The sequence below is a fragment of the Halichoerus grypus genome, chromosome 2 (genome assembly GCF_964656455.1).
Source record: "Halichoerus grypus chromosome 2, mHalGry1.hap1.1, whole genome shotgun sequence".
Lineage (NCBI taxonomy): Eukaryota > Metazoa > Chordata > Mammalia > Carnivora > Phocidae > Halichoerus > Halichoerus grypus.
In genome coordinates this window covers 144,297,963-144,311,850 of record NC_135713.1, presented here as the reverse complement: position 1 = coordinate 144,311,850, position 13,888 = coordinate 144,297,963, and the positions used below count along the sequence as shown (strand labels likewise).

General features: G+C 55.3%; 1 protein-coding gene across 1 annotated transcript in view; it reads right to left on the bottom strand.

Moving 5' to 3' along the window:
• RASGEF1C (RasGEF domain family member 1C) overlaps positions 1-13,888 on the bottom strand; it is an 83,680-nt gene that overhangs the window by 30,227 nt on the left and 39,565 nt on the right. Inside the window, exons 2-4 of the mRNA XM_078067643.1 lie at positions 4,078-4,260; positions 3,800-3,922; positions 2,478-2,615 (exon numbers count right to left, since the gene is read on the bottom strand). Coding sequence (XP_077923769.1) covers positions 2,478-2,615; positions 3,800-3,922; positions 4,078-4,254 — 438 coding nt within the window. The 5' untranslated portion in view covers positions 4,255-4,260. The remainder of the gene's footprint in view (positions 1-2,477; positions 2,616-3,799; positions 3,923-4,077; positions 4,261-13,888) is intronic.

Sequence of the window (13,888 nt, the reverse complement as noted above, 5' to 3'; positions counted from 1 at the left end):
ATAATTCGTTCCCCGTCACAGCTCACCAAGTGCCGAAATAAGAACACACGTGACTTCAGGAACTCTTCACTGCAAATTTGTGTGGTGGGTGACGATTATCCTCTGTTTTGCTGATAAAGAGACTGAAGCTCAGAGAGCTGAAGCACCTTGCCTGAGGTCACACAGCTGTGGTTTCTGAGCCGGGGTCTGAGTGGGCTCAGGCAGTCTGATCCAGACCCCGTGCTCTGAGTCCTACCATGGCCCTGCCTGATCAGACAGGTCACCGGCTCCTTTCTGGGCCGAGCCCTTGTGCTCTGTGCTGGGAGGGGAGCAACCCACGGTCCACCTGCAGCCTCCAGGGGAGGGGCGGCAGCACCCAGAGGACATGCCCTTTGGAGCGGTTGCTCTCTGGGCAAGAGCAACTCTGGATCTCAAAGACACAAGAAAGCACCCCCGTTTCAGCCCACACCGCTCAGCATACCTAACTGGATCCCAAGGCAAGGAATGAGAATGTCTCAGGTGAATTATGTCTGCCCCGAAAACCTACACCTGGTGGATGGCTGCTCTCGACAGCCATTCCTAGGCCTCACTCATTTCTTATCCACGGGGTGGTTAGAAAAGATTTCCCAGCACAGTCCTGGTGGCAGGCCTGACAGCTTCTCAGGGGAGAAGGCCCTACTTCCCTAGGAAGCCAGCCCAGGACTTACACCCATCCCCCCACTGCAGCTGGAAGGACAGGGTCTGCCTTGGAAATGGCTCCACCAATGGCAGAGGCAGGCCTGACAAGGGTGGATGATTCTGTCTTGTCAGTGGTTCAGATCTTATTCTGCTGAAGACCTCCTGGGGAGAGGGGGCTGAAGCAGAAGACTGGACTCTCATCCCCCTGCACACCCTCCACTCCACTCCATCCATCCATCCATCCATCCATCCACTTGTCCATTCACCCACTCATCTACCCATCTATCCATCCATCCACCCATCCATCCATCCATCCATCCATTCACCTACCCATCCATCCATTCACCCATCCATCCATCCACCTATCCATCCACTTACCTATCTACCCATCCATCTACCCATCCATCCATCCTTATTCATCCATCCACCTATCCATCCATCTGTCCATCCTTATTCACCCATCCTCCCACCCACCCACCCATCTATCTATCCACTCATCCAATCATCCACCCATCCATTCTTACTCACCCATCTACTCACCCACTCACCCATTCATCCATCCATCCATCCATTCATCCATATTCATCCATCCACCTACCCACCCTCAAATCCTCCCATCCATCCATCTATCCACCCCCCAACCTACCCATCAATCTGTCCACATTCACTCACACTAAAAATCCGTCTGCATATCAGAATATCCAACATCTATCTTCCCCCCTCCACCCATCCATCAAGGTAGCCAACTATCTAACCATCAAGCCAGCCAGAATCTCCCTCCCAGCTTGTACCCACCCCTCCTGACTCATCCAATCATTGAGCCTTCTCTGACCCCACTTCCTGCTGCATCCTAAGCCAAGTGTCAGGATCCCCAGATGGATTAGGAGATGCAGAGGAGGAGGGGGAGGAGGAGGAGGAGATGACTCTCATCTCACCGAGCCCTCAGAGTGGCTAAGTCACTTGTCTGCCATGTGACGCGGCCTACAGGCAAGCTCTCCCTCTCTGCTTTATGGCTCCCTATTGCCCATCCTGCCTTGGTGGTTTTCCTTGGTTTCACAAGCACCGGACTCTGCCATGTCCAGACCCACTTCTCGGCACATGACTAGCTACCAGCTTGCCACATGCAGTCTCCTCCCAGGGCAACTGACCCGCATTCCCCCCAATGTTCTCTCCTAGGGAAAGCAGCCGCATGCTGGCACAGAATCACTCTGGAGATTCTGATAAGCCTGCCCCTTCTAAGTGTACCAGGAGACTTCCATCCCCTTTGCAGGGTCCTTCTCTGTATTCTGACCCTAATCCTGAGAGGTGGGGATTTCTGTCCCCCTTTTACCTTTAAGTGTCTTCCCCAGAATAATACAGCTGGGATAACAGGGCAGGGTGTGGGGTGCCTGATGCCCACCCCACTGGCTGCCTTCCAAGCCACAAGGGCTGCATTTACCTTGGGATGTGGTTTTAGCCACAGGGGGGCCCTCTTTCCTCCTCTGCCCCAACCAGGGCCCTCCAGGCCAGCCTAATGGGTCACTGACCAAGGGCCTGGTCGCAAGAGTCCGTGAGGGGGTCTTTCCTCGCCTGCCATCTGATGCCGTACATGAGCGCAGGACAGGAGAGAGGTCAAGAGACCAGACCTGGAACCAGAGGCCTGGTTTCCCTGCCAGCTCTGCAGGGCCTGATTTCCTGATGGGGCAGAAAGGGGCTGATTTTAGAGGGGCTGCAGTGTACAGATGGCGGGATGAGGGCCCTGAGGTTGGCTCCAGGAACAGGCTCAGGTCCCCGGTGTAGGGGTGCAGACAGGGCGTAGGACTTGCGTTCGGCTTGCCTACCTCGTCACAGGGGGCAATGCGGCCCATCACGTCCTTCAGGTGCCCGATGGTCGACTCCTCCTGGAAGTCCCGCGGGAATGTCTCCGTCCATTCGGCCAACAACTGGAGCAGTTTGGGGCCAAACTTCCGGACCCGGGCCTGCAAGGCAAGCCAAGGAGCGTCTGCACAAGGTGAAGGGGCCCCATCAGCCGCCGCATCAGCCACGCACTGTGCATGCTCCGCTGGGGTCGGGCTACCCCGGCAGCGCCCCTGGTGGCCGAGGGAGGTGTGCCTGGTGCCTTCTCTGTGTCAGGTGATAGGGCTGGGGGCTGACCACAGGGGAACAGAGGGGGACAGACACACGTGTGGCGCAGGAGCCTCTGTTGTTTTTGCCTGCTGGGCATCCTACTTCCCTCTCTGTGGTGATAACATCTCAGTTTGCTTTGGGGGTTTCCGTCTCCCTCCTTCCCCGCCCTTGGGGTTCAGAGGCAGCTCACCTCGCCTCAGGCCCCTGGCAGGGGCCCAGATCAGTGCTGGCCAATGAGAACGTGGTACAGCCCCATCATGCACACTGATTGGCTCAGAGATGGGCCTGTCGCCTAAGCTAAGCCAATGAGGTCGGCCCTTTCCTTGGGACCTATTTAGAGCGTGGCTTGCTGTTTCCACTGGAATTGGGAAGAGTAGATGGCGAGCCTGGAGTGGCAGAGGCCACCTGTCACTGAGCAGGGAGACCCTGGCCGAGTGAGGGTGGGGCTGGCCCCGAGGAGAACGGAACAGAAGGTCGGAGGGAGAAAGAACACGTTTCCATGGGGGTCATTGGAGCCCCGGGAGCCAGTGGTACTTGAGACCTCGCAGTTGCATGAGCCAGCGAAGTCCCTTTGTCTTAGGCCAGCTGTAGTTGGGCTTCTATCAGTATGGCGCCAGAGCCCGAAGGACACACCTATAAACAGTCACAGCCGCGGGATCTGGCCGGGGACGGAGGAAGGCTGGGCCATCAGCAGACCCCACAGGGGGAGGATGGCACGGAGTGTGCTGAGGGCAGAAAGGCCAGCAGATGCCGCAGGGCCATCCCAGGTGGCAAGGGTCCTGCTGATGGGGCTCTGGGGGCCCGGGTCTGGGCATGCTGTGAGCTCAGGGCCTCCCGCAGGACAGTGGGAAATAGCACCTGGTTGAAGGGTCCCAACTCTGTCCCTTCTAGCTCTGGGCCTCAGACGAGTCAGGAAGCCCCTGTGGGCTCCGGCTCAGGAGCATGGGGGACAGTGACCGCCACTCCAAGAGGTCAACGCGTGAGGGCACGTCAGGGGAGTGCCTGATACCGGGAGGCCCCCCGCCCTGGCCCTCACCTTGTCCAGCACGGGCTGGTCCAGTTGCTGTTGCTCAATGCACAGGTGGCAGACGCGGGCCAGGAGCTCCCGGGGCTCGATGAAGAGGCGGGCGCTCAGGAGGAAGGTGAAGATGTAGGCTTTCTGGGGGGACACAGAGAAAGGCAGCATGTGCTCACAAAGGCATGGCAGGGCTGTGCCCCAGGTCCGAGACCAGCCCCAGCCCTAGGGTCTCCCCCATGCGTGGCGGAAGAGAGCCCGCTCGGATGCCCCTCCTCCCCGCTGCGTGGGTCACCCACCTCGGGGTAGTAGTCAGTTGTGGGCACCAGGTGCTGGATCAGGGTGTCCAGGGAGGCCGACGAGGGAGCCCCATCCAGGAGGGGCTGCCCGGCCTGCTCGCCATCCGTGGGCTCGGTGGGGGGTGGGCCAGGGCTGCCAGGGGTGACCATGTCGGAGGCGCTCAGTGTCCGGGGCATGCCTGTCTGCAGTAAAAGGAGGAGTTGAGGCACACCTGGGCAGGGGCCCGTCGGTCCCCTGGGCGCCTGGCTGGGTGGGCCCTGCCTCGTCCAGGCACTTTGGTGCCCATCACTTCCTGGCAGGGCTGCCAGGGATCCCTACCCCCCAGCATGGCATCCCTCAGGAACCAACCCTCCTCCACTCTTGGTCCAAGCCACTTAGGGACTGACTCTTTCCGCTCCTACCCCCAGGCAAGGTTGTTTTTGACAGGGCTTAGACCGCAATTTGCATATTGCCTCTGCCCGTGGCCACAAAGACTGGGATGGGCCTGATTCAAACTGGAGGGCTCAGGTGGGATCCCAGAACATCTGCGGCGCTCAGCTCTCTCCCCCCCCACCCCCCGCCCCCACTGGGGTCCCTGAGCTGGCAGAATGGCACCAAGCACCAGGGAAGTGGGCCCATTCCTGAGTTCGTCAGGTGAGGCCTTGCAGGAAGCTGTGTGAGTTGGGGTTCTCTCAAGGGTCTCTCTGTAGCCTGATATTCCAGGCTCTTTGAGATTCCGACCCACTGACCCATCCAGCTGTTTCCCCCACGGGAAGCCTCTCCCACCGTGTTCACCCCTCCATCCCTCTGGACACGGCTAAAATGCCTCCTCCTCGGTGAAACCTTCCCTTCTTCCCTACAGTGACCTCCCCCCACCCAGGCTGGGTGCCGGGTGCAAAGGAAGGCCCCCTATGGCTGTTTGTATGGTGACTTCTCCACCCAAATCTCCAGGCAGGGCTCGGAGCACACGCTCAGAGCGGCACCGAGTCAAGGGTCTGGCCCACAGCAGGTGCGCCTCCAAGCACGGGCCGTGGACCTGTGTCTCCTCTACCCCGGTTCTTCCACATATCCCCAAGGGCAAGTCTTCCAGAACTAAGCCTTCAGGACACTCACGGCAGTGAGTCCTGGCCAAGCCCGTCTAACCAGCATTCCCCATGACATCGAAGTCACCCCCACATTCTTTTTTTTTTTTTTTTTAAGATTTTATTTATTTATTTGACAGAAACACAGCGAGAGAGGGAACACAAGCAGGTGGAGTGGGAGAGGGAGAATCAGGCTTCCCACGGAGCAGGGAGCCCGATGCGGAGCTCGATCCCAGGACCTTGGGATCATGCCTGAGCCGAAGGCAGACACTTAACGACTGAGCCACCCAGGCGCCCCGAAGTCACCCCCACATTCTTAAGTGTGGAGTCCCGCAGGCTCACTACAGGGACCTTCCAGGGGACAGAGTCTCCCCATCACCCCGCTCACTCTGCCTGTGCCACCCCTATGGCAGACGGGGACCGGGACCCGGGCCATTTCTGTCTTTCCTGACCCCTGGTGCCCTGGCTCTCAAAGTAGAGACGGGGATGTGCAGAGTCAGAGCTGATGTTGGGGATTGGAGGGGGTCCCCAGGAGGGCTGTCCTGAGGGTGTACAGGGACTGGGTCACAGCATGGGGGGGCGGCATGGGAACCGGTGTGGACCACAGCTCGAGCCGCCCTGGCCCCAGGGACGGCGGTGACTCTATTTCCCCTCCCCGGCAAAGCTGGAAGTGTTCAGTTCTCAGCTGATGAAACTGTACAATGTCACCAAACCTGCCAACCTGGTGGGGAGGCTGCCGTGCACATGGGCACGTGGGGGGCTGCCTGTGCACACTGGGGAAGGGTGGGTGACTCTGGTGGGGGGGGGGACGCCAGCTCTGCCTCATGCCCAGGGCGCAGAGTCTGAGCCTAATTCCACAAGACAGAACACACGCGAGGCTGCCAAAGTGTGGTCTCTCCTGCTGGACACCGGGCACCTTCTCTCTGCGGCATTGGGGCTGCCCCAGATCCTAGGCGGATTTTCTCAAAGATGAGCCAGTAGCTCGGGTGGAGGTGATTCTGGAAACCTCTCTGCAGGGCAGGGTGGTCTACCAGACAGTGTGGGAGAAGCCTCTCTGGGGAGGCCAGGATGCTACCACTTCGAGAGAGGAACTGGGAGGCCCCCAGAACACCTCCAGGCCTGGCCTGCCACTGGGGGCTGGATGCGGGATGCTGGGCACATGGGGAGGGGGTGGGCTCCGACTCAGCTCTGCTCTGGAGCAACAAGTTCACACTGGAGGCTGGAGTGAGGCTGGGACCAGAACCATCGCCACCCACAGGGATGCCCAAAGAGCGGGCAGGCTGCCGGTGTCACCCCTCTGGCCTCCAGCCACCCATGGTGTCCCCAGCTGGGCCCGGGGCCGGGTCTCCGTGGATGTCCTCCTGCTGCAGTCTCTGGGTCCCTCCCGCCCTGGGCTATCGCGAGGAGTGACTACCGGCTCGGTTCGAGGTACTGTGGGCTGAGCAGGCTCTCTTGGGGCCGGTGGTGGGATGCAGACAACAAGCAGGCTGACATCTGCAGACGGACTGTCCCACTGAGGCACGTGCTCTGCAGGGGGCGCCCAGGTGAGGGGAGAGGGTAGGTGCAGTCAGAGCTGCGGTGGTGGCCCGCCCATCTTCCTGCCCCTTCCTGCATGGCTAGCATGGGGCTGTGGGAGCCCGTCCCTGGCCTCCATGCGAGGACCCCTGGAGGCACAGGGGCTCCTGCTGAAGGAGGGGTGCTGCGGTCTGTGCGGAGGACTAAGGGCAGGAGGCAGTCTACCTAGACACTTGCGTGGCCAAGGGGCTCAGCGTGTGCAGAAGCTCAGCTAAGCTGTGGGTGGCGGGGGGGGAGGGGAATGGGCAACATGCTGTGATCATGGAAGTGTGTGCTTAGGTGGCAGGAGCCAGGCTGTGCGTCCTGGACAGATAGTAGTGATCGACCAAGCAGGGGATCAGGGGGAGGGCAGGGTGGTGGGGTCATCGCATGCCCGTTGTGCAAAAACACAGCCACGTGAAGTTAGAGCCCCCCCCACGCCCCCATCCCATAAGGAACTGCTTGTATTAGTCTCCTATCTTTCCAGAGCTTCTTTATGCAAGGACAAAGAAATAGAAGTACATATTCTCCCTTTTCTGATTTTATTAGCACATTGTACACATTCTCCTGTGCTCTTTTCCCTAACAATGTATTTTGGAGAGCTTTCCATGGCAGGACAGAGCGTCTTTGTTCTTTTTTTTTTTTTTTTAACGGTCTCATGGTACTCCATGATTTGGCTGTCCAGGGGTAATTTTTAAAAGCCAACGATGAAGCAACTCAAGTGCCCGTTGCCGGGTGAATGGATAAATGAAATGTGGGCTACTGTTACAATGGAATATTATTCAGCTGTAAAAAAGAAGGGAATGCTGACATAGGCTACACGGTGGGTGAAGCTTGAGGGGAGTACGCTAAATGAGACAGGCCGGCCCCGGAGGGACAAATACTGCGTGACTGCACTCACAGGAGGTGCTAGGATAGTCACATTCGTAGACAGAGGATGGTGGCTGCCAGGGGCTGGGGGGAGGGGGCGAGTTCGTGTTTAATGGGGACAGAATTCCAGTTTCGCAAGCTGTAAAGGGTCATGGGGATGGCTGCTCAACAACACGGATGCATTTAATACACTGAACTGTACCCTTAAAAATGGCTTAAAGAGGGCTAAAATGGTAGATTTTATGTTATGTGTATTTTACAATTTTTTTTTTTAAAAGCCAGTGATGATGGGGAAACTGTTTATCATCACAATTTCCCTTGAAAGTCCTTGAAATCACCAGTAAGCCTTCCAATCCGTGTTTTTGCGAACACAGCCTGCATGGTGTCCACGCGTGGCGGGCTGGGGGCCGGGGCCGGCATAGACGGGGTCCGAGCCCGAGGGCCTCGCCACAGCTGGGGGCCGGGGAACCAGCAGGCGGCTCTGCCTGTGCCCTCTGAAGAGCGCTTTCAAGTTCTCGCTCTTTCTGCCATGCTGGGGCACGGGGCTCCACGTGTGTGAGCAGCCGCGTGCGCGGTATGACCCCAGCAGGCTTCCGCTTTACCCCCGTGGCACGAACGACACTGTTAAACCACCAGTGCGATCAGGCTGCAGCACTGAAAAAGGTGTCACTGGTGGGCCTCCCGCCACCCTGCTGTCCCCGTTGCTGTGATTCAGTGTCATTCCTTCCAGCTCAGTCATCACACAAAGCCTCCAGGATGACAGGCCCCAGGGACACCTGGGCAGATCCCAGGGTGGCAGTGGGTGGCGGGTCAGGGGCATGTCCACCCCGGGGCAAGCCCACTGAGGGGCACCAGTGCCTTGTGCTGGCCTACAACCAAGAGTGGCCAAGCCACTCTCTGCAGCTGGAACTGCGAAGACCGCTCTCTGACCTGTCCAGGTGAGGGCCCCTTGCCCCAGGACGAGCCACTCACCAGGCCTTGGCACACACTGGACATGCCTGCCTGGTGGCCTCCCAGTCCCTAGGCCTCATGCTGGCCTGGGTCTCCCCATGCTGCGTGTCCTCTAGGAGGGGCCTGGCTCGCTCACTGCTGCACCCCAGATTCCTCCCGTCCCCCGCCCCCCGCCCCGGTCCCATACATTGTGGGTGCTCGGTCAAGGCGCGTGGTGTTCAAGTGACTCAGCAGCGCAGGTGAGAGCAGAGGAGCCTGAGGTTAGAGTGGCATGGGGGGACGCAGCTGACATGCGGGCTTCCGAGCGGGAGAGTCAGCGGGAGGGAGGAGCAGGGGGAAGCCCCTGGGCCTGGCCCTGCTCGCTGACCCCGCAGCGCTCCCATCGTTCAGACGAGGAGATGAATGCTCGCAGAGAAAGGCGGGTGCCCAGCTCCCGCACTGAGGACCTGGCTGAGTGGGACTTGGGCACAGGTGTATCCGAGTCCCAGGCCCCGTTTCTGCCCACCTGCCCAGCTGGGCCCTGATGTTGGTGTCCCCAGACCGCAGCCTCCAGGGGACGTGGGCAGACTCCGAAAGTGTGACCGGCAGTGCCCAGGGCGTGAGGAGAGAAGCATGTGCTGGCTGGCCGCGGGGCTCACCTCAGCCCCTCCTGGAGACAGGCCAGCCCTCGCCCACATGGCGTCTGGCCCGTGGGCACCAGTCCCGGGTGCCATGTCTCCTTCCCAGCTCAGACCCTGGCTCTGGATGCAAGTCCACCCCCTCGTGCTTCCATCTGTTGGGTCTGCCTCCTCGGCATCCATTTCCTTTCCTTGTGGCCAGAACACCAGGCTTTGAGGGTGTTCCCGCAATAACCACGCCTTGCGATGAATACAGACCGGGGTGCTGAGACCTTCAGGGAGGCTCTGCCCACACCTGGCCAAGGGGCGGGCACCAGCCCGGGCCAATCAGACACTGCCACCCTGAAAAGTGCACCTGAAGGGGGCCTGACCTGAAGAGGCCGGCCTGGGAGGGCTTGGCTTCTGAGTCACAGCTGCCCCCTTCCTACGCGTGCACTTCTGTCTCGGTTTCCCTGCTCACATCCCCTATTCCCGCTTGCCCAGCCCCCACCCATGAGGCGCATCTGTCTCTGCGTGTTTAGGTCTCCAGGCCCAGCATCTGGAGGTCCTGGGGCTCCCGCGACAGTTACGAGGCTGCCAGTCTGCGTTGCATCTGCGGGGAGGACCCTCCCCCCCCAAAGCCATCCTGCAGGTGCGCACCCTTCCTTCTGGGGTTTTGCGCTGTCAGACCCAGAGCCCACCTGCCGCTGGGGTCTAGTGCTGGACAACTTTTTGGGACTGTGTGGCCTAAGCCTAACTCCTGTATGCGACACAGGGACAAGTGTTGGATCAGATGGAATCTCCGGGAAGGTACAGACCTAGAGGGTAACCTTTCTCTCATTCCCCAACATTTCTCTCATTCCCCAAACATCTAACCTTCCTCTTCACTGGAGAACACAAAAACACCCGGCAAGAGGCTGGCAAGGGCCCTGTGGTTACCCCCAAGGAGAGGTCCATAGAGAGAGTCTAGAGTTGTGGCCACAAAAACAGCACAGCTCCACTGGGATCCTGGGGGGCTGACCACATGCTCAGACCTTCCAAGCTTAATAAATGCCAGGACTCTTGACTTGTATGCTTGGTATCCTCATTTTTTCTTTGTCTTTTTCTTAGAAGGGGGAGCAGAGGGAGAGGGAGAGAGAGAATCTCAAGCAGGCTCCATGCCCAGGAGCCTGATACGGGGCTTGATCTCACAAGCCTGAGATCATGCCCTGAGCCAAAACCAAGAGTTGGAGGCTCAACCGACTGAGCCACCCAGGCACCCCGGCTACTCTGATTTTAAAGGTGGCAATTCAACTTATTAAAAAAAAAAAAAAGCCACCATGGGGGCCACAGTGTGGGACAAAAGCATATTTAGAAACAACATCTCTAGCTCCCAGGTGGGCAGTTTCCAAGCCCCACTCTGCTGTCATAGTCCCCGGTACTGTTTGTTGGTTGGCATTCAAAAACAAAGAATGCAAAGAATGGAAAGCCATAGAACCTATGGAAGAAAAGCACATGGCTGGTCAGCAGAGTGTGTCTTGGGGGCTGGAGAGATGTGCTCCCAGGCCTCCGTCCCTGGCTGGGCGCTGGGCCAGGCCTGGCTGAAGGGACAGAGACAGAGGACGCCCCTAGAGGATGACCCTTTGCTGCACGAAGAGTCTCCTGAGCTTTTCAAGTGCCTTCATGTGCTGAGAACGGGAAGAAGAATCCCTCCTCTTCAGTTTATGGAGAGAAGCCACGAGATTAAGTGCACAAAGCACCCAGCACAGTGTCTGCCATGGAGAAGAAAGGGCCGCCAAGACCAGTCCTCCCCAAGGGCCCACGCCACCTGCAGGGCCTGGAGCCATAACACGGGTCGTCATTCCAACTGCTAATGGTGCTCTGGGCCAAAAAGACTTGTCCACTGGGCTCCCACGATTTACCAGGTTTTCCAAGCTGGCTGAGGCTTGGAGGGCCCTCTACCCCAACACCATTGGAATTTTGATAGAGATTGCATTAAATTTGTAGATTGCTTTGGATAGAATTGACAACAATATCAATCCATGAATACAGGGTGTCTTTCCATTTATTTGTGTCTTCTCTCATTTCTTTCAGCCACATTTTATACTTTTCACTGTGTAAGTTTTTCGTTTCCTGGGCTGAGTTGATTCCTAACTATAAGCTCCTAAGTCTATTCTTTGTGATGCTATTGTAAGTGGGATTGCTTTATTAATTTCCTTTATTTTTTATGTTTTTTTAAGATTTTATTTATTTATTTGAGAGAGAGAATGAGAGAGAGAGAGAGAGAGCGTGAGAGGGGGAAGGGTCAGAGGGAGAAGCAGACTGCCTGCTGAGCAGGGAGCCCGATGAGGGACTCGACCCCGGGACTCCAGGATCATGACCTGAGCTGAAGGCAGTTGCTTAACCAACTGAGCCACTCAGGTGCCCTCCTTTTTTTTTTTTTTTAAGATTTTATTTATTTATTTGACACAGAGAGAGAGAGACAGTGAGAGAGGGAACACAAGCAGGGGGAGCAGGAGGGGGAGAAGCAGTCTTCCCGCGGAGCAGCAAGCCCGATGTGGGGCTTGATCCCAGGACCCTGGGATCATGACCTGAGCTGAAGAAAGATGCTTAACAGACTGTGCCACCCAGGAGCCCCATCTTAATTTCCTTTTTTGATTGTTCATTGTTAGTGTGTAGAAACACAATTGTTTTTTTTTTGGTGTTGATTTTGTATCCTGTTGTTTTGCTAAATGAATGTTAATTAGTCCAATAAGCGTGTGTGTGTGTGTGTGTGTGTGTGTGTGTGTGTGTGTGTGTGTGACAGTCTGCGTGTTTAGGGTTTTCTACATATAAGAACTAATTTTACTTCCACCTTTCCGATTTGAGTGGCTTTATTTATCTTTGTGCCAGCTAGAACTTCTTGTACTTTGTGGAATAGCAGCGGCAGAGGTGGGCATCCTTGTGTTGTGGGCATCCTCTGATCTTAGTGGAAAAGCCTTCAGTCTTTCATCATTGAGGATGATGCTATCTGAGAATGTCTTAATTTCTCCCACATTTTTGAAGTACGTTTTGCTGCATGTAGGGTTCTTGGTTGACAATTTTTTACTTTTGACACTCTGATTAACCCACTGCCTTCTGGCCCCCAAGGTTTCTGATAAGAAATCTGCTGATAATATTATTGAGGACTCCTTGTATGTGACAAGTCACTTTTCTCTTTCCGTTTTCAAGATTCTCTCTGTCTTTCAACAGTTTGATTATAATGTGTTTCCCAGTGTGGGTCTCTTTGAATTTATCCTACGTGGAATTTGTTGACCTTCTTGTATGTTTATATTCATGTCTTTTATCAACTTTGGGAAGTTTTCAGCCATTATCTCTTCAAAGAACCCCACCGCCCCTTCTCTCTGTTCTCTTTCTGGGACTCTCACAACATGTATGTTGGTCTGCTTAATGGTGTCCCACACATCCCTTGGGTTCTGTTCATTTTTCTTCATTTTCTCCCCTGTTGCTCAGAATCAATCACTTCAATTGTCCTGTCTTCAAGTTCACTGATTTTTCTGTCTGCTCAAATCTGCTTTTGGAAACTTCTAGTGAATTTCTCATTTCAGTATTGTATTTTTCTGCTCTAAAAATTTCTTTTGGGTTCCTTTTTATGTCCTTTATCTCTTTATTGATATTTCTATTTTGTTCATACATAGTTTTCTTGACTATCCACCTTTAACTTTAGCTCTCTGAACATCTTTGAGATAGTTGTTTTGAAGTCTTTGCCTAATCAGTTCATCATCTCATCTTTCTTAGGCATGGCTTCTCTGATTAATTTCCCCCACCCCTTAACAGTCTTTTCCTTCCTGTTTCTTTGTAGGTCTTGTGATCTGTTGTTGTTGAAAATGGGACGTTTGAATCTTGTAATGTAGTAACCCTAGAAATCAGATTTCTGCAGGGGTTTCTGTTTTGTTTGTTTTTTTAAATTGTTGTAGGGTGCCTCTGTGCCCGGATCAGACTGAGGTATGAATTTAAGGCCCTTTTGGGTCTTCTCTGAGCCTACACCTTTCTCTGGGCATGCGCAGTAACTTTAAATTCCTTTGTATACGTGGTTGCTTTTGAAGATCCTAATCCTTAAATGTCTGGCTCCCAAAAGAGAAAAAAGGGAAGAATGAAGGGGGGAAAGTAACAGGCTCTGGCTCTTTAAATCCCCTGGAATCCTCTTCAGCCAGTACAGATCGCAGTAATGATGGCCTGCCTCCGTATCTGCACCTCTGTGATCAAAAACAGCAATAAGCATCAGGACACAGATTCCCCAGTATTTGCAGGACAAGGCCCTTCTTGCCCACCTTGGCTCCCGCAGCTGTGGGTAAGCTACTCCAGGAATATGTGCAAGGCTGCTACCAAGAGGCTGGGGGTGGGGGGGTGGTGGTGGTTGGTGGAGGATGGGTAGCTGCTACTGTGTTAAGAGCTTAAATTGACCAAAATGAACTGAAACTTTCCAAGCCTTCCTCTGGAAGCTGAAAGTCTTTGGATAGGCTCCAGAGTTCTAAGACAAATTCTGCCAGTTTTGCTGTCTAGTTGGTGGCGGAGTCCTGGTGCTTCTTGCTCCACTGTCTTTCCCAATACTCTCCTCTCCCCATTGTATCTTTAACTGGATATTGCTATTGGATTTTATATGTGGATTTTTAGATCTCATTAGTTCTAACAGCCTTGTTTTTCCAGAAGACAATTATGTCTACAATTCATGGTGATTTAATCTCTTCCTTTCTGGGTGGTTAAACCTCACACAGTCTTCTTGTCATAATGCATTGGACAGAAATTTCCAGGACAAACAA